The following is a 19213-nucleotide window of genomic DNA, read 5'->3' on the forward strand; positions in this document are numbered from 1 at the left end:
CCACCATCAAAAAACCCAGTGGAAATGGAGAGGCAGCAACTTCTGAGGGGCACCTGGGGTCTAAGAAGGATGCTTCAAGTCTAAAAGGTTGCTTTCCAAATGCTTTCCCTGTACAACTCTCCTGCCACAACCAGGATTCGGCAGGGAGGGTCATTTGCTATGGAGCAGACTGCGTGGGGATATGGGAGGTTTGCTGATGCTTGAATCTTTGAATCCAGGGCAGCTCTCTTTTGAAAAGACAAGCGCCATCTCAACCCCAAAGGGCCTGGGCTGGCCCGGGAATCTGAGGGGGAAGTCTCAGCTTTGTGCTGCCCAAAGAGCAGAGCAGTTGATCAGAGTGGTTGTTTCTGGCCTTGATGCTGCACAAGGGTGCAAAGGGGAGTTGGCTGGAAAAATTAGGAGAATTCACGTGTGTTTTCCCCACCCCCGCCGAGAACTCACCACTTTGTGTAACTGAAATCATGACACGTTGTCATAATGATTGTGTAGCCATGATGGTCCATAAATTATGCCAGGATTTCTTAGGGAGATGCATTTTCACACATGAAAGGTGAGAAAGACCCTCTTCTCTTTTTAATAGACCGTGATCTCGCAGTGATGAGCTGCTTTCTTCTGCCAGTTGTATGCCTGCTACCCTTCAGTGAGCTAAAATGCACAAAAAGGAAGCTTACAAGAAGTGGAAACTTGGACAAACAACTAGGGAGGGGTATAACAGTATTGCTCAGGCATGCAGGGATGACCTAAGGAAGGCCAAAGCACTACTGGAGTTTCAGTTGGCAAGGGCCATGAAAGGTAATAAGAAGGGTTTCTACAAGTATGTTGGCAACAAGAGGAAGATCAGGGAAAGTGTGGGGCAATTACTAAATCGGGGAGGCAGCCTAGTGACAGACAACGAGGAAAAGGCTGAGGTATTCAATGCCTTTTTCGCCTCAGTCTTCACAGGTATGGTCAGCTCCCAGACTATTGCACCTGGCAGCACAGTTTTGGGAGGGGGTAAGCAGCCAACTGTAGTAAAAGAACAGGTTAGGGGCTATTTAGAAAAGCTGGACATGCACAAGTCCATGGAGCTGGATGGGATGCACCCTAGGACGCTGAGGGAATTGGCCAGTGTGATTGCAGAGCCTCTGGCCATCATCTTTGAAAGCTCATGGCAATTGCAAGAGGTCCCAGAAGCCTGGAAAAGGGCAAATATAGTGTCTATCTTTAAGAAAGGGAAGGAGGGTCCAGAGGACTATAGACTGGTCAGCCTCAACGTAGTCCCTGGAAAAATCATGGAGCAGGTCCCCAAGGAATCCATTTCTAAGAACCTTTGGAGGAGAAGGAGGTGACTAGGAACAGTCGGCATGGATTCACCAAGAGCAAGTTATGCCTGACCAACCTCATTGCCTTCTATGATGAGATGATTGGCTCAGTGGATGTGGGAAGGAGCAGTGGACATGACATACCTTAAACTTTAACAAGCCTTTTGATATGCTCTTCCACAACATTCTTGCAAGCAAGATAAGGAAGTACAGGTTGGTTAAATGGTCTGTAAGGTTGATAGAAAGCTGGCTGGATCACTAGGCTCACAGGGTAGTAGTCAATGGCTTTAATGTCCAGTTGGCAGCCAGTATCAACTGGAGTATCCTCAGGGGTTGATCCTGAAGCCATTTTTTTCAATATCTCCATCAATGACTTGGAAGGTGGCATAGAGTGCACCCTCAGCAAGTTTGCAAATGACACCGAACTAGGGGGAGCAGTAGATACACTGGAGGATAGGGCTAGGATTCAGAGTGACCTCAACAAATTGGAGGATTGGATCAAAAGAAATCACATGAGGTTCAATAAGGACAAATGCAAAGTCCTCCACGTAGGACTGAACAATCCCATGCACTGATACAGGCTGGGGACCAACTGGCTAAGCAGCGGCTCTGAAGTAAAGGACCTGGAGGTTACAGTGTACACTAAACTGAATATTATCCAACAGTATGTCCTTGTTGCCAAGAAGGCTAACAGCATACTGGGCTGCATTAGTTGGAGCATTGTCAGATCAAGGGAAGTGATTCTTCCCCTCTATGCAGCACCGGTGAGGCCGCATCTGGAGTAGTGTCCAGTTTTGGGCCCCCCACTACAGAAAGGATGTAGACAAATTGGAGAGTCCAGTACAGTGCAATGAAAATGGTTAGTGGCCTGGGGCATGTGACTTATGAGGAGAGGCTGAGAGAACTGGCCTTATTTAGTCTACAGAAGTGAAAACTGAGAGGGGATTTAATAGCAGCCTTCAGCTACCCAAAGAGTGGTACCAATGAGGATGGAAGTAGGCAGTTCTCAGTGGTGGCAGATAACAGAAAAACGGTCTCAAGTTGCAGCAAAGGAAGTTCAGGTTAGATATTAAAAAGAGCTTTCTCACTAGGAGGGTAGTAAAGCACTGGAATAGGCAACCCAGAGAGGTGGTAGAATCTCCATCCTTGGAGGTTTTTAAGACCCGGCTAGACAAAACCTTGGCTGGGATGTAGTTGGGGACAATCCTACTTTAAGCAGGGGGTTGGACTAGATGACCTCCTGAGGTCCCTTCCAACCCTAATTTTCTGTGATTCTACCCCTGGCAGTTTCTCTCACCCCTTCCTATAGTTGTTTTTTACAATGCTGTATTTGGCTTGTGATCTCTTCTGGTCAGATCTGATGTAGAATGGCTTGACTTTGAAAGCTTGTCTAACTCTAACATAGCTGTAGAGTTGGTCCAATAAAAGACATCATCCTAAGGAATCCTTGCCTTGCACAATTTATTTTAAAACTTTGTCAGTTCTGTAGAGGGCATTTTCCTGATGCATCTTCCTTTTCTTGGACTTCTTAAATTGGAAAAATTTCAGCTGTTGTGAGGGCAGCCAGGCTGAGATTGAGCAAGGGAAAAGTAGTGGTAACTGAAGAGGCTCAGTCAGCACGTAGCAGCTGTCACCACCAAACCGCGAGGCACATTCAAATCCATGTACTTCTCCTAGCTCTGCTGACCAAATGTGCTGCTGCCAGAGCATAAAAAGTGCAGTATGGAATTGTCCCTGGCAGCCAGCAGAAGGCAGGCAAGTGTCTACGTGTGACTTCTGGCTGCTGGGAGGCAGCTAAAGTATTCCAGTCAGTGAAAGTGCTACAGAGGGTGCTCTGAGCATGAACAAATATGATCTCTAGATTCTCTCCAGAAATGCTTAATAGCAGGAGTAAAAGTTCTGGTTGTGGGGTTGAGACAAAGGTTGGCAAATGCAAGAGGAACTAATTGTTAAAGCAGAAACACAACTTGTGCCTCCCCCTATGCTGTAATCCCAGGCAAATCCCTGCATTCACATGGAAGTAATGTTGCATGTTGAGCTCCTTGGGGAACCTGGGCCTAGCCGCATGTGCCTTCTTTCTCTGGGTGTCCAAACTGAGCTGCCCCAGCACTGATTTCCAGAAATGCTGAGGACAGACAAATGGAGCAAAAGTCAGAGGAGAGTTGCTCGGGAGATTCATTAGACTTTGGCATTGTGGTCTGTAGTAATATGCCTAAAACTGGGAATTGGGGGGCTTTGTCTATACGTGGCCCCTCAGCTCACATGTCTGTTCCCTGCCCAGCCCTGCACCTGTTCCCCACCCAGCTCTGCAATCAGAGCTGGGCAGGGAACAGAGTCCTCAGACTCTGCCGGTAGGGAGTTCCCAACCCCTGCTCCTCCATCATGGAGCTGGGGCTGGAGGGTCCTTATCACCCAGCCAGCTTTGCAACTGCGTTGCTGACGCTGAAAGATAAGGATCTCCCAGACCCGTTTCCTGATCTCAATGGCAAAGCTGGGGTGGGGAGATAAGGAACTCCCAGCCCCTGGTCCCTGACACTGATCTTAGAATAGGGCCTGGGAACTCCCTGCTGCTGGGGCAGGGGGACATAGACCTGCCTGGACTCTGGTGGCAAAACCTGCCCCAGCAACAGGCAGCTCCTGGGGGCAGGAAGCAGTCTCCTGCCTCCTGCTGCCTGGCTGACCAGGAGTACATTGCCCGGCCAGGCGTCTATGAGATCTACTGCACAGTAACTACTCGCAAGTAAATTTGCTACTTGTATTTGCAGATAGCAAATTTACTTGTAATTAGAGCAGTTAACTGAGCAGTAAACGTGCACATGTAGACATGCATGCTTACTGCGCAGTAAACTGCTTTACTGTGCAGTAAAGCGTCTTGTGTAGATAGACCCAGTATCATGCAAGTCCCTTCACTTTCCTTGCTGTTTTGCCATTTATGAAATGAACTATGTATTTACCCATTCATCTCCTAAAAGTGGTATGGAGGGGAAATTGACATAACACACAAGCAAACAGAACAATAAGTATGATCATGGCAAATGACATTTTAGTGCTCTGATTTTGTGTGGGGAGCTGAGGGAGTGGGATTAGTGGGAAAGGGTTTGGCACTTTTGGTACAACCCAGCTCCCTGGGTATATTTTAGTTAGCACAAATCTCACACTTAATCTGTGAAATGTATTTAATAATATATTTAATAGTATATTCAAGGGTTTAGTAGTATATTCTGAAGATAATATTTTGTTTTTATCTGGATAATATAAAGCAACTTTATAACATAGTATTCTTGATATATGGTATAGTCACAGAAATACAATTAGTAGCTTTCGTTGTCAGATGACTGCTCAGTTCCTTTCCTGAATTAAAAAATAAGAAATTAAAAGATTTTTTCAACTACAGGAAAAATTGGATTTTCATATAAGTAACAATACTTTCTTCCTATTACCTAAATATGAGTATGATTTGGTAGTATCACTATAGGAGGCTATAAACTACCTCTTCTAGTGATGAACTTGTAGCTGTCCATTTAATTTAGGAGGATGCTAAGGTAGAATTAATGCTGTTACTAGAGCTGTGAGTTCAGCTTTATCATCTCTCTACTACATACACAGGAAAAAAGCTCTGCAAGGGCTTTTTTAGAATAAGAGAGTAGGAGAGTGATTTCAGAGTCTTCCAAACTTGGGGGCTGAACACCGTAGTAACATCAGCTGCACATGCATACATTTGTTATCTCAGTTACTTGTTATTATAACCCTTAGAGAAAGCTGGTGAAGAAACATGGTGAGGGGCAAAAATGGTGATGGAGCTGAGGGACATGACTTATAAGGAAAGACTGGTGGAACTGGGTTTATTTAGTCTATAGAAGAGGAGACTGAGATGAGACTTAATAGCAGTCTTCAACTACCTAAAGGGGGGTTCGAAAGAGGATGGAGCGAAACTGTTCTCAGTGGTGGCAGATGATACAACAAGGAGCAATGGGCTCAAGTCGCAGCAAAGGAAGTTTAGGTTAGATATTAGGAAGAATTTTCTCATTAGGAGGGTAGGAAAACACTGGAACAGGTTACCCAGAGAGGTGGTGGAAGATCCATCCTTGGGGGTTTGCAAAGCCCAGCTAGACAAAGCTTTGGCTGAGATGATCTAGTTGGGGTGGTCCTGCTTTGAGCAGGGGATGGACTAGATGTGACCTCCTGAGGTCCCTTCCAGCCCTAACTTTCTATGATTCTATGAAACTCATAACAATTGTTTCTGATTGGTACTTAGTTGCTTAAAAGGGAAGATGAAAGCCCAGTGCCATAGACCAGGCTATTCCATGCAATGAAGAAGTTGAAATGACAAACTTAAAATGAAAAAAAATATGCTATTGGGAATGAAACAGAGCCCTGGGTTCTGCCACCTCTACTGTGACCATAGGTTGGGTGGAACCATTTGAAAGACTGCAGCAGCAGCTGTATACCACATCCACCATCCCATCTTCCTGATCGTAGGAAAGTGTCTTTGTTCCACTCCTTGGCATTGGGAAAGGAATGTGCAGGGAGATTTGAGCAGGTGGGCTCACTCTTATATTGTTCTCACTCCCAGCCTGTGGGGTCTCTGCAGTACACACAAGGAGGGGCACCTAGCCTGATTTTGAGGGCAGGCCTTGGAAGCAGTGCTAAGACACTGTACTTCTGTGCAATCTTAGCCTTATCTTAGCCTTAGCTGTCCCAAGGTTGGCAGGCATTCCCAGTACATTGTGGGACACATTCTAGGATAGTGTGATGTGGAGTCACCAAGGGAAGAGTCGAACTGTATCCTAGTGTCTATATGGCTCTAAAGAACTAGTGCATTAATGGAAAACAGTGTGCTAAGTTTAGGTTTTGCTAGTATTTCATATACCTTAAATAAGCCTTGTTGAAAATTTCTTCTTCACCTGAGGAACCTTCATCATATAATTTCTGTGCCATGGATTTTTTACGTACAGTATCCAGTGGTAGATACATATCTCTAAGCCAAAGTGGTTTATCCATATTTGTAAGATTTGGTGCCTTAGAGACCTGAAAAACACAGCAAACCAAATGATGCCATGCTGAATTGTCAACTAAGTGAGTAAGTACAATTAAGGGACAGGGGCTTTAAATATCCATCTTTTTTTTACCATTTCAGGTGTGTTTTTTCTCTGACTGCCTTGTGAGAGTTTCTGAAAGGACCTTGGGGGGAAAAAAGCAAGTTATTAATTATAATTAATTTTGGGAAAATGCTGTCTAAGCACTGTCCTGCCTGGCTGCTGCTCTGACAAGAGTCAGCACCTGGTTTCGTTGCTCAAACTCTTGTGATGCTTTTGGATTTAATGGATTTTAAGTAAAAGCAAAGTATGAGGGTGAAAAGCCTCCAAGTGTCTTCGTTCTCAAAGAATTTGCCTCTCAGTACATTTACAAACCAGTATGACTAAGGTTTGGCTACACATGACAACAGGGGCCCTTCCTTACCAGCATAAAGCAGCTGTCTTTTTAAGTATTGTTGGGACTCAAAAAGAGGACAGTTGGAACACAACAAAAGATGGGCTATTTGAGCTAAAGGACAATGTTGGCATAAGATCAAATCGGGCAAAATAGGCCACAAATAATTTTTGTCTGGAAATCAAAAGAAATCTCCTAGCCATCATAGCCATAGGATTCTAGACCCACATTCCAATTGCCATAGTGAGGGCAAACAACCTCATTAGCTCTACAGAGATATCCTCTGATAATCTGCACAGCTCAGCCAGGGCCTGGGAGAAAAGACATCTCAGTAGCACTATATTCCTTTCTTTTTTGTTTTGTTACACTGGCATGAGACAGCAGTCAAGCTTGCTTGTGCCCAGTGGCCTTTCAGCTGATAGCTAACCTTTTTGTAGGAACGTATATCAACTTGGGATTTATATGAACTGTGGATTGGCCCAGTGTCTGCTCTAGTAGCTGTGTGTCCTCCTCTGTTGTTGTTACTTGTGTGCTTTACAGAAGACTCCTACGCAGACCATGACTTTGTTGCCCTGGTCAGTGCTGTGGCAAGGAAATTTGGTGCCCGAGGTAAAGCCTGTAGCGGCAGCCCACCCTCACTCTGTGCACAGATCCAGGGGGCACATGCCCCCCCACTCATGCTTGCCCAAGAGTGCATGTAGCAGTGGGAGCCACCCTCCCCACAGCGCCCCCCCACCCAAACAAGAAGCTCATGGCTCTGTCCCATGCCCTTCCCCAACTGGGCAGTGCCCATTGGTGCCCCTTCACTTCGGCATCTGGGGTGGTTGTCCCGCTAGCCTTCCCCCCCCACCCTCCTCGCTATGGCACTGGCCCTGGTCATTATAGAGTCAAAGATCACCTAAGACCTGAAGACTTTTGAAATTATCTTTTTACATTTTTGGAGGGGAAGGGTATAGTAGTGTTGGGAATAGGAGCCAAGAGACGAAAGGGCTGGGTGAGTGAAGCTGAAGAGAGTGCAAGTCAAGGGAGTGGACCAAACAATTCTGTTCTCAAATTTGTTTCTGGCACTTTCTGGCACTTTCCCTCAGGAGAAGATCCTTCACTAAGAAGATCAGAAGCCCTGTGCCTATTTCCCACCTTGTGGCAAAGCAGTTTGTGTTTTGGGGTAGGAGGGAGAGAGAGGTAAAACAGGGCAGAGAAATAGAGGGAATCTGAAGTGAAGCAGATAGGAGTACAGGAAGAAATGCTAGGTCCAAGGAAGCAGAAATGGAGAACACAAAGATGGAGCAGGAGAAGGAGAAGCAGATCTCAGAGGCAAGAGATGGGAAGCAGCTCCTGACACTGCTGCCCTGGGGAAGCAGGCCTGCCACCTGTCCCACCAGAGACCAGAAACATGGAAAACCTCTGCAGGAGTGCAGACAGCATCAGGGTTCTTGCATATGGATGTTTTGCAGGACTCTGTAGACAGGTTGGTCCTTCTTGTGAACATGATATGCTGGGCTCTATCATTCAGCTTGCCAACAGAGCTCCTGTACACATGTACAGTGCCTCAGGAAAATAGTGTTAGGATCGAGCAGATGTGATTAGTAAGACTAAGGCCTTGCAATGATGCTTAAGGAAGAAAGTAGTAATACCATAGACTTGCTCGGCCCTCATAATTCCAGTGATGTCCAATATGGCACAAGGCAGTAGAGATACACACCTATATAGACTAACTAAAGATATATAGAGAGAGCACAAGCTTTCACAAACCCAAGTTCACTTCATTAGATGCCATGACAGGACAGCAGAGAGCAGAATGACTGATTAGGGTACAAAAGGCAGGAGGGAGAGGGTGTGGGGAGGGGAAAGGGGAGTGTTGTGAGAGGCATACAAGCAAAAGACCCAGAGGAACAAAGGGGTCACAAAAGCTAATCCAGGTAATGAGATATGCCAAAAGCAATAGGGTGATGACCCCAGACAACTTATTTCAAGTTCCCTTCATTTTAATGCTGTACAACAGAGATAAGTAATATTCCTTAGGGCCCCTGTTAGTAATGATGCTGAAACAAAACTGACAGACAGAATAAACAGTATTCCTGAGTGCAAGAGTGGAAGACTTTAGACGTGTCCTTTCAGGCATTCAAGACAGAGGAGGACACCCAGGCAAGGGAAGCTCTGAGTACTGATGGGCTGTCAGTCTGTTAACAAGTGGCTCCCACAAAAATCCTATTACCATCCCTTAGATAAATCCTGGACCCTCAGGGTGCAGAGGCAGTGCAAAGGGCCAAGGAGTCTGCTAATTTATTTGTCAGGTTAGATTAAAATTCTCCTGTACCCCAACCCAGAAGTGGCATCACTGAGCATCACACTGATCGTAAAGACATTCATGAAAAAGAATAGTTTCCTCCCAAATAACTATGGACATATCAATCAATTCAGATAGGTGGGAGCTGCAGTGGAGTCCAGGACAAACTGGTCTATTATCAGCAGCTAGGTGGGCCTGAGAATGAACAACAGCAATAAACATCTGCAACTAATGGTATAACTGCCACCTGCATTTAACCAAACAAGAAACATGGAGAAGAGCAACCTGTGGTATGCTGGTTGGACTTTTGCTGAATCCTCAAACTTGGTAGTCAGCTGTTGAAATCTCTCACTGAGTCTCTTTGCAAAATGTAGAGCAGTTTTTTAAACATATCCAAATGAGTGTCTTTGGATTCTCCAACGTACAACGTTTGCAACACTCTAAATACTATCTAAAGTAAAACAGTTATCTGCGTTATACAACAGCAGTATGGAAGAAAGAGAATAATTACCATCTTGGTTGTGATTTATTTTTTGACTGAGATGCTGCTGCAGATCTTTGGGAACAAACCTGTACAGGAAGAGGGGCGAAAAAAACCCTGAAACAACAACTGCTAGGTATTTTTTCATTGTATACTACCACCATAAATGCGTAGGAGACAGTGAGCTGTTGGTCATGAAATAAAGCTACACCCCTTCTTGGGGTACAGCATGCTGCTTCTGCTATGCCTAGCCATTTCTGCTAACTGGGGGCAGGGCCTGACCTCCTTTCCATCCCTTCCCCTACACTGGGGTATCTTGCTGTCCCCATGACAGAGCAGGAGGGAGCAGTCCCCATAGTCTGGAGACTACAGGGACTGCCCTTGTGCATTCCAGGAATTTAGAAGAAATCGCTTTTTTGCATCCCCCTCATGTCTTGTACATGCAGTACAGTTGGACACAACTGGCTCTTAAAATACAGGACAGGGAACACACCCTCCTGGGAATGTGTCAGGTGCACACAACAGGGTGATACTATCAGGACACATACTGGTGACACAGCCGTGATCCTGCAGTTTTTGCTCAAGCAAAAAAGTCCCACTGACTTTAACTACCAATTTCTTGCATGGACCAATCTGCCCTACTTACGTGTATGGTATTTTTCTTTGTATATAGCCCTGTACTATCCAAATACCCACTAAAAAGAAAGATGCCACCTCCAGAACATTAAAAGTATAAGCTGAGAAGCAAAGGTGGTTGTAGTGCACTGGTACCAGGATTACAAGATAATAAAAAAATGCAAATATGTGGAAATTGGGTCTGACCCCTATCTGTAACCATTACCACTGTGTCCTTGTATTTAGTCCTTTACTACTGCCCTATCTATGACCAGGCAGCAAGAGCGGGGAGGAGCTACTTCCTTCTAAGAAGTAAGAAACCACACAGGCACAGAGCAAATCACTGCATTTAATAGCTATACACAAATCACCCAGGCCTACCTACCTACAGCTATCTGCTCTGATTGGCTTTTGGCAGCTTCTAAAACACAAAACACAATGAAAACCACAAGGCTCACAGCCCATTTAAAGCAGGGGTGGGCAAAATGCGGCCCCGGGGCCAGATGCGGCCCGCCAGGCCATTCTATCCAGCTTGTGAGCCTCCTAAAAAAATTTAGAAAATTAGTATTTATCTACCCTGGGCTGCCTCTCATGCGGCCCTTAATGGCTTGCCAAAACTCAGTAAGTGGCCCTCTCCCCAAAATGATTGCCCGCCCCTGATTTAAAGGGATACTACACTATTCCTGTACACTACAGCTACCACTACTTATATAATAGACAAATGGATTTTTGACTCACCTCAATGATACAAATCACTGCAATAACAGCCATTACCACAACAGTCACTGATATTGCCAACAGCAGCTTGTTACCATAGCCATATTTAGAAGAGTCCTTGGAAAGCTATTAAACAGAAACAAAATAGGAGAGAAAAGTCACTTTCTCGACTGGCTGTTGCTCAGAGGGAAACACTTCTCAGGTTATCTCATTGCTTACTTCCTCTGAAAGCTTCTTGCCTGCCACCTTCTGCTTTTCTCTCTCATCGGAAGAGCTGTCCACTTCCCAGAGATAGTGGCTCCACAAAGAGGAGCTTCCTTTGAGATCTTCCTTCTCGCTGAACAGTTTCATGAGCAGGCCTGTTTTAGAGATGAGCTTTGCACAGGCCAGCTGCACACTGGGCTCAGCACAGTCCATTTTCAGGGTTCTAATCACGTGGGAGATGAGGTCCCTCACAGCTTTGTTTGGGATGAGGGTGCTCAATCGTTTATTGAGCTCCGCTTCAAATATGTCTCCTTGAATCGAGTAATTATCTGGGGGGGATGCATTTCTTATTTCAGACGGAAAATCCAATTCCTCTTTCTGATCCTTCCATTCCTCTTTCCGATGCTTCCAGCGTGTTTCATCAGTTTGTTGGATGTCGGGTAAGATTCCATCTAGCAAGCTTCTTTCATCTTCTGGTGGCTTTTCCAACACCATAGCTGTCCTGCTTGTGAAAACAGGATTTTTGGGTAATAGATTATCCAGTTCATCATCTTTACTTTTCATCTTGTAGCGCTGCGTACTTTCCTTCAGCATACGACTCATGTACGGACTCTGTCTCTGAAGTGTATTCTCTAGGCGATATTGATTTTTATTTCTATGCTGGCTAGGTTGGTAGAAAATGTTAACGTACTCTTTAACAGGTGGATGCTTCACTTTTTCAGTTTTATTGTGGTGTTTCAAGACAATGATGATATTACCTGATAAGTCATGAGACTCATTTTCAACCTTAAAGGAGCCAGTCAAGTGTGTTTCCTGTGTAGGGAGGTCTGAAAGGGAACGTTTCCTGAAGGAAGGAATAGATACTTTATGATGCCTAAGAACAGATAGTGTGCTGGAGGGTTTTAAAGTCACAGCTAGCATTCCTTTGCTTCCTTTGATTTGCAGGACCTCTCTCTTTACCATCCTTAATTGGTTATCCCCGCCTTTACTTATACATCTCCACATATAATCAACACATTCCTTTATTTCTTCAGGAGTTTTCTTTGCAGCCATGTATCCAGTTAGTTTCTCATCGCATTTCTGTGCAAGGTCCTTACAAATCTTTTTGGTTTTCAAGTGCTTGTTTGGCGTTGTCAGGGACACATGTCTGGCTTCCTTTTTTCCCTTGTCTTTTTCAGCCTCATGTAGTTTTTCTTGGAGCACCGTTGCTAGCAGATTTGCCAACAGATATAGTTTTCTCAGTTCACTTAAATTGGCCCAGTTCAGATTTGATTGATCTTTAGGTTGTTTTAAACGATTTGAGCCTTTTATGTGTAAGTCAATTTTGAACAGTTTGAAAAATGGCAAGACTTCCAGCTCTGTGCTATTTTTGTCAGGTTTCTTGAAGAGAGGCCTAGGGTAATTGTCATTTAACCCAGAAATAAGATCCTCAACAGCAATAGTAGTCCGGTGCTGGAAGGTTGCAAGTGATAGGATGTCACTGTCACTCTTTGAGCGTAAAGATTTTTCAGACTTAAGATGTAACACCACACTTATGTTTGGGTTCCTGGATTGTAGCACTTCTTTTAATTCTTTCTGCATCTTTTCCAAATGCTCTTTGTCTGCTGCTCAGAAAAGGAGAGAGAGAGAAGATAGATATCCCCCTAAGTCAAGAAGACATTTCTGGCAAAATATAGGATCACAGATTTATGCCAGGCAACAAATACCCATTACTTAATATAACGGAACAACTCAATGGGAATGTATATTAAAGAAAACCCCACCTGAAATATTTAGTAGATAAGCTAGAGAAAGGAAAAGTCCTGTTAAATCAATCAATCCATCTCTTGGGGCCTGAACAGACTGATGTTTATACATCATCTCTTTTCTATATCTCCTATGAAATTGTAGCATAATACAGTACTAGAGAGAGAAGGCTTCAAGGACATGACCAGGGGCCTACTGAATTTGCAGCAGGTGTGGGCTGCACAGCAGCTTCTTTAATCTTTCAGGTTCCCCCACATGCGCCTCCCCCCCGAGTGGTGGTGGGGCTCCGTTGTTTCCTTCTGATCGGCAGGGAGGTGAAAACCGTGGTTTTAAATACAGCACCGTTTTTGCCTCCTGGCCGGTCAGCAAGAAGCAGCAGGGCAACTGGAACAGCTAATCAGGAACTGGGGATAGGGAGGGGGGCAGGCAGAGGGGGTGTGTGGGGGAACCTGCAAGATTAAAGGAGCTGCTGTGCAGCCCACTTCAGCCAGTAGGTCCCTAGACATGATGGATACTTCCTCATCAAATATCTGAAACAGATGAATAGCTTGCCAAGGAGCAGTAGAATGCAGAACATACATTTTCAGTTATGAGTCTAGGGTATTAAAAAGCTGGTTTGAAGGGATGGCTGCAGATGCAACACAAAGCCTGAAATTTTGTTGGTATGGAAATAAATGTGCTGGTTGGAATCAGTGATGCTTATTTAATTGAACAAACCAGTCTCTTCCAAGATGATATTTGACATTTTCTGTTTTTAATTACAAGTAAGCTTCAGCCGTTATTTCTTTAAGATCACTTTCTGAAAGGAAAATCTATAGGCTTTCCATGGTCTGCTGGGGATAGACAAGACTTACTAAGATTTATAAAGGCCCATGCTCAGCTGACTTTCAGGGTGTTTAAATGGCCCCACATTTACAATGGCATTACAACTGCCAGTGCTAATGTAGCCCTAGTACCACTGCAGCAGAGATGCCCCTGGAATTGGCTGAAAAGTACCAGACTGACCACCCATCAATCATGGCAGCCCAAGGTAGTGACAACTTTTGCTGGGGTTGCAGACTTGCACAAGACTTCTACAGAGTCTACTTTGAAAATGGTGTTTAGTAACTGCACACCTACCACAAAGAGAGGAGTTGGTGACACACGAATCCACACACTGTAACTTGATCATCTTGTATGACATTTCAATATCCTTTTGTATTTTGCAGAGGCAGCACATCATGCTGTCAGGCAGTACACTACAGACAAAAAAAGTATTGAACACAACATCCAACATTCTATGCTTTGCATTTTACTACATATTGTGTAAGTACAAAAGAGCCCCGAACAATACATTTTTCTTTGCATTTGAATGGAACTGCCTGAATACTTTTTTCCACAGTAACATTTTGAATGACATGTTCTTGCCCAGATGCCTGTTAAAACTGTGGAAATCTTCTGTGTGAAAATTTAAAACAAAGCAACATTTTCTTATTGAATAATCTTTAAAATTTTTGTTTTATTTCTGAAAACTGAGCTGAACCAACCCCCCCCCCCACACACAATTTGAAGAAAAAAAAGGATTTTTTATTTTGTTTGGAAATTTCTAAGGAAAAAACTGAAACATCTCATTAGAAACAACATTTCTGACCATTTTTTTCAGTGCACAATTTATTGTTTAAATTTTTTATCATCTCTTGCATTTTCTTGTTATATCTTTATAATTATTATTATTTAGTATAGTAGCATCTAGGAACCCTAGGCCCAGACAAATAACTCCATTATTCTTGGTTCAGTATAAACAGAGAACTACAAAAAGAGCCTAAGTGATCTAAATATGTGTTTCCTTATAAATCTGATTGCAAGGACAAAATAAGCTGGTTACCTTTATATTTTTAATGATATATAAACAATGCCTAACGACTTTGCTAAAAAAAAATTAAGGAAGGTTATTTATGCAAATAACTTTTCTCTTTTGACTATACTAACTGTAATCTCAGGATTTTGCACGGTACTTTCATATTGCTTGATTATTAGATACAAACCAATCTGGCTCTATGTTCAAGACTCATACATATATATAATGGAATTAGAGTATTTAAAAAACAAAACCCTATGGGGCTTGAGTATGGATAAATCATCAAAGATGTGTACTAGATACAAATGGGGAAAAAACGTGTTCAGTGTTTCAAGTTTGTAGTGTTTTGAAGGCAAAGAAAACAAGGTGACAGACTGCATCTTGATGGGGCAGAGTTAAGGTAGTTTAGGGGTTTTAAGTGTACTATTTGATAGTTGATAGTTATTGTTGTTAGGGTCTGAAAGGTATCTTACAGATCATCAGGTCCAACCCCCCTGCACTTGGACAGGAAAGACTGCTGTGATCAGATGGTCCCAGCAAGATGGGCATCAAGACGCTTTTTGAAGATCACCAGGGTGTATGACTGTACTACCTCTGGGGGGAGACTGTTCTAAACCCTCGGTACTCGACTTGTAAATAAGTTTTTCCTTATGGCTAGCCTGAAGCAATCCTCAATCAGCTTGTGCCCATTATTTCTTGTCCTCCCTGGTGGGCCTTGGTAAACATATGCTCCCCCAGGCCCTGATGTACGCCCTTGATATACTCATAGGCTGCCTCCAAGTCCCCTCTGAATTTTCTCTTCTCCAGATTGAACAGTCCCAAGTTTTTCAGCCTCTCCTTGTATGACCTGGTTTCTAGGCTTCTAATCACGTATGTGACCCTCCTTTGGACTCTCTCAAGCTTCTTCACATCCTTCCTGAAGTGCGGCACCCAGAACTGGATGCAGTACTCCAGCTGCAGTCTCACCAGGGCTGAGTAGAGAGGGAGGATGACACCCTTAGCCTTGCTTGAGAGGCCTTGGCAGATGCATGCCAGTGTTTCACGAGCTCTGCCAGCTACAGCATTTAACTGGTGGTTCATGTTCATTGTGTCGTTTATCGCGACACCCAGGTCTCGTTCATATGCGGTGCTAGCAAGCGTAGCACTGCTGAGCCTCTAAGTATGTTGTGAATTACTTCTCCCCAGATGGAGCAATCCACATTTCTCCATATTAAACGACATCTGGTTGAGGTCTGCCCACCTCACAAGCTTGTCCAGGTCAGCCTGTATTGCCAGCCTGTCTTCAAGCATGACCACATTCCCCCATAGTTTGGTGTCATCAGAGAACTTTGCTAGTTCACCCAAAACCAAATCCAAATTGTTGATAAGCACATTGAAAAGCACTGATACAGAACCCTGAGGGATGCCACTGGTCACCCTCTGCCATGATGACTTGGTTCCATCAGTCAATACTCTCTGAGTCCTACCACAGAGCCAGTTACCTAGCCACTGGACCATAAAGTAGTTGAGGCCACATTTTCCCAATTTTTTTCATGAGGACTTTGTGGGAGATCAGGTCAAAGGTCTTTTTGAAGTCCAGGTATATGACATCAACCTCATTTCCCCCATCCAGGTGGCAAGTAATCTGATCACAGAAGGAAATGAAGTTGGTCTGGCATGGCCTGCCTGTAATGAAGCCATGTTGGCTATCCTTCAGATACTGCCTTCTGCTAGTCTGTCTGTAATGGATTCTTTGATAATTTTCTCCAGGATTTTACCAGGGATTGAGGTCAAACTGACTGCCCTGTAATTTCCCAGGTCCTCCTTTCTATCTTTCTTAAAGACAGGCACCACATGGGCCTTCTTCCAATCTTCTGGGACCTCTCCCAAGCGCCATGAGTCTTCAAATAACTTTGCCATTGGTTGCAAAGTGACTTTGGCCATTTCTTTTAGCACCCTTGGGTGTAGTTCATCTGGTCCTGCTGACTTACAGATATTTGGCCTTTGTAGGTGCTCCCCCCCAAGATCTATGCCAACTATGGGGGACTGGTCACCCCCACCATGATCATCCTGTATCCTGTCAAGCAGGCTAACACCCTTGGACTGATGGAATACCAATGTGAAGTATTCACTAAGGAGTTCAGTTTTGTCCTGAGTGTCAATTATCAGCCATCCCATTTCATTCAGCAGGGCCCCTATGCTTCCCTTATTTTTTCTCCAAGTTCCTACATATCTAAAGAAGGACTTTTTGTTGTCTTTGATTCTAGTTGCCAATCTGTATTTGGTTTGTGCTTTTGCTGTCCTGATCTGCTCCCTACAGGTGCAGGCTGTTGCTGAGTACTCCTCTTCGGTAGGTATTTCTGACTTCCATCCTTTATAGGCTTCTTGTTTAAATTTCAGGAAGTCCATTACTTCTCTGTTGAGCCAAGGCTCTGTTGAGCCTTTTGCTGCCTTTCTTACAAAAGGGAATGGAATTTCTTTGAGCTTTTAGGATTGCTTCCTAGAGGAATGATCACTCTTCTCGCACCCCTTTCCTCATTGGACTATGGTCCCACCACCTCAACCACCAATCCCCTAAGCTTGTGGAAGTCAACTTTCCTAAAATCAAGGATTTCTACTTTACAGACCAATTTCTCTGACTTACAGTGGATGAAGAAAGAGATCATCTCATGTTTACTGACGTCCAGTTTCCCTTCAATTCTCAGGTTGCTCACTAGATCATCCCCTTTGGCCAGAACCAAGTCTAGGAGTGTCTTGCCCCTGGTTGGCCCATAGACTTCTTGTGTTAGATAAAGTAGGATTTCTCAACTGGTGGAATGGTCCTCTAGGTGGGACTCGAGTTGCAGTGGCAAAACCGGAAGTGCCATGGGAGGACTTCCAGTTTTGCTTTTGCACACTTCAACTGGCCATTGGGGAGCCCCCCCTGCTCTTTGACTGACCTCTGGGGGACCCCCCGCCCCCCTGCTCATTGACCAGTGAGTGCTCAGCTATCTGGGTGCTCATCCCACAAGATGTCTGGGTAGTTGAAGGGTGACCATGCTCCGGGAGTGTGCAGCCTCTGCCAGTTCTCCAGAAAATTCCTGGTTGAGCTGTTCCTCTTGGTTTGGAGATCTGTAATAAACTGTTATGGTCAAATCTTCTTCTCCGTGCTCTCCTTGTATCTTGCCGCATAGGGTCTCAAGTCGCCCTTCTTTATTTCCAGTCTTTGCTTTTAGGGAGGTATAATGGTCCTTCACATAGAGAGTAACTCCACTGCCCTTCTTCCCAACATGATCCCTCCTATACAGGGAATACAGGGTGTATCCTTCTATGCCTGTGGGACAGTCATAGGCGGAGTGCTGTTGGAGTCTTATAAATTCATACTTCAAACTCCTGGGGGACCTTACATTTTTCAGATCATGTACCTAAAAGATAAAAGGTACTCACACTGGACACATGTGATTACAAAATTAAATTCAGTTTACTAAAGATTTGGTGTGGGAATAGCTAGATAGATAAAGAAAGTCTCTGCCTACCAAGGAAGGCTCTGTGGCAATGGTGCTCAACGTTTTGGCCCTTTGGGCTGGAGGAGTGGTATGAGGCCAGTCGGCAGGCTGGATTGGTCTCCACATGCCAGGATTGGGTCCCATGCTGCCTCTGCCAGCCCTCACCCATTTCTCTGCTGTCCTGCAGTGTGCATGGCTGTACTATCCAGTTCTTGGGGCTTCCACAGGTCTGGAAATTTGGCAGCAGGGGAGAGGTGCCAATGCTCCCTCGCTGCCAAGTTTTCTGACCCAGGGAGATCCTTGCAAGCCAGACATCATGGCTTTGGGCATGGAACTGGACCCTGGGCTGCAGGTTGAACATTCCTACTCTAGGGGGATAGGAGAGCTAATAATGTCATGTCATCATAAGACACAGAAAAATGAAAGCAAAGCAATTGTGAAGGAAAGGGATTTTTAGTAAAGCTGTTTAAAACTCTTCCAGTCTGTTTCACCAATCTCTTTCTCATTTTTTATGCCAGTGAAGCTCTCCTGAAGTTAATGGATTTGTATTACATACAATTTTACATGCTGTGAATGTTAGGCCTGTGCAAAGTGGCTAGTATTTGTTTCAGATTCGGCGGATTCGAGGGACAGTGATTTGATTCGGTGATTTGAATCACTGTCCTGATTTGATTCAGTCAAATCTGATTTGGAGATTCGGTACCAGCCAAATCCCTGAATCAGCCAGGCCAGGCCCATCCCCTGCCTCTGTCCCAGCCCAGCAATGTCCGCCCAGCCTGCCCCAGCTCCTAGCACTTGGGGGAAAAAAAGCCCTGAAAAAAGGTTCAGCAGGTGCTGCTGGGTGGGGGGTGAACCCTGCTGCCCCCCACTGCCCCACGCTGCATGGGGGGCTTTGCAGGAGCCCCCAAACCTCCCCCCTCTGCTCCACCAGCTCCCTCACGGGTGCCCCGCACAGGCCAGCTCTGGCTCTTTAAGACAAAAAAACTTAAAGAAACCCTGGGACTCACTGCTGCTGCCCCGCACCAGGTGGAGGGCTCTGCAGGAGTCCCTGAAGCCCCAAGGCTGCACCAGGAGCGGTGAGTCCCAGGGCTTTTCTTCATTTTTTTTTTTCTTAAAGGGCTGGAGCCCAGG

General features: G+C 44.8%; 1 protein-coding gene across 1 annotated transcript in view; it reads right to left on the reverse strand.

The window, feature by feature from the left end:
• Nucleotides 1-4112: 4112 nt before the first annotated feature.
• LOC109302072 (leucine-rich repeat-containing protein 37A-like) overlaps nt 4113-19213 on the reverse strand; it is a 17822-nt gene continuing 2721 nt past the window's right edge. Inside the window, exons 2-8 of the mRNA XM_019523573.1 lie at nt 13901-14019; nt 11051-12639; nt 10853-10957; nt 9530-9588; nt 6431-6482; nt 6172-6329; nt 4113-4652 (exon numbers count right to left, since the gene is read on the reverse strand). Coding sequence (XP_019379118.1) covers nt 4613-4652; nt 6172-6329; nt 6431-6482; nt 9530-9588; nt 10853-10957; nt 11051-12639; nt 13901-14003 — 2106 coding nt within the window. The 5' untranslated portion in view covers nt 14004-14019 and the 3' untranslated portion in view covers nt 4113-4612. The remainder of the gene's footprint in view (nt 4653-6171; nt 6330-6430; nt 6483-9529; nt 9589-10852; nt 10958-11050; nt 12640-13900; nt 14020-19213) is intronic.

The sequence above is a fragment of the Gavialis gangeticus genome, unplaced genomic scaffold (assembly GCF_001723915.1).
Source record: "Gavialis gangeticus isolate Ggan-Ray unplaced genomic scaffold, GavGan_comp1, whole genome shotgun sequence".
Taxonomy (NCBI): Eukaryota; Metazoa; Chordata; order Crocodylia; family Gavialidae; genus Gavialis; species Gavialis gangeticus.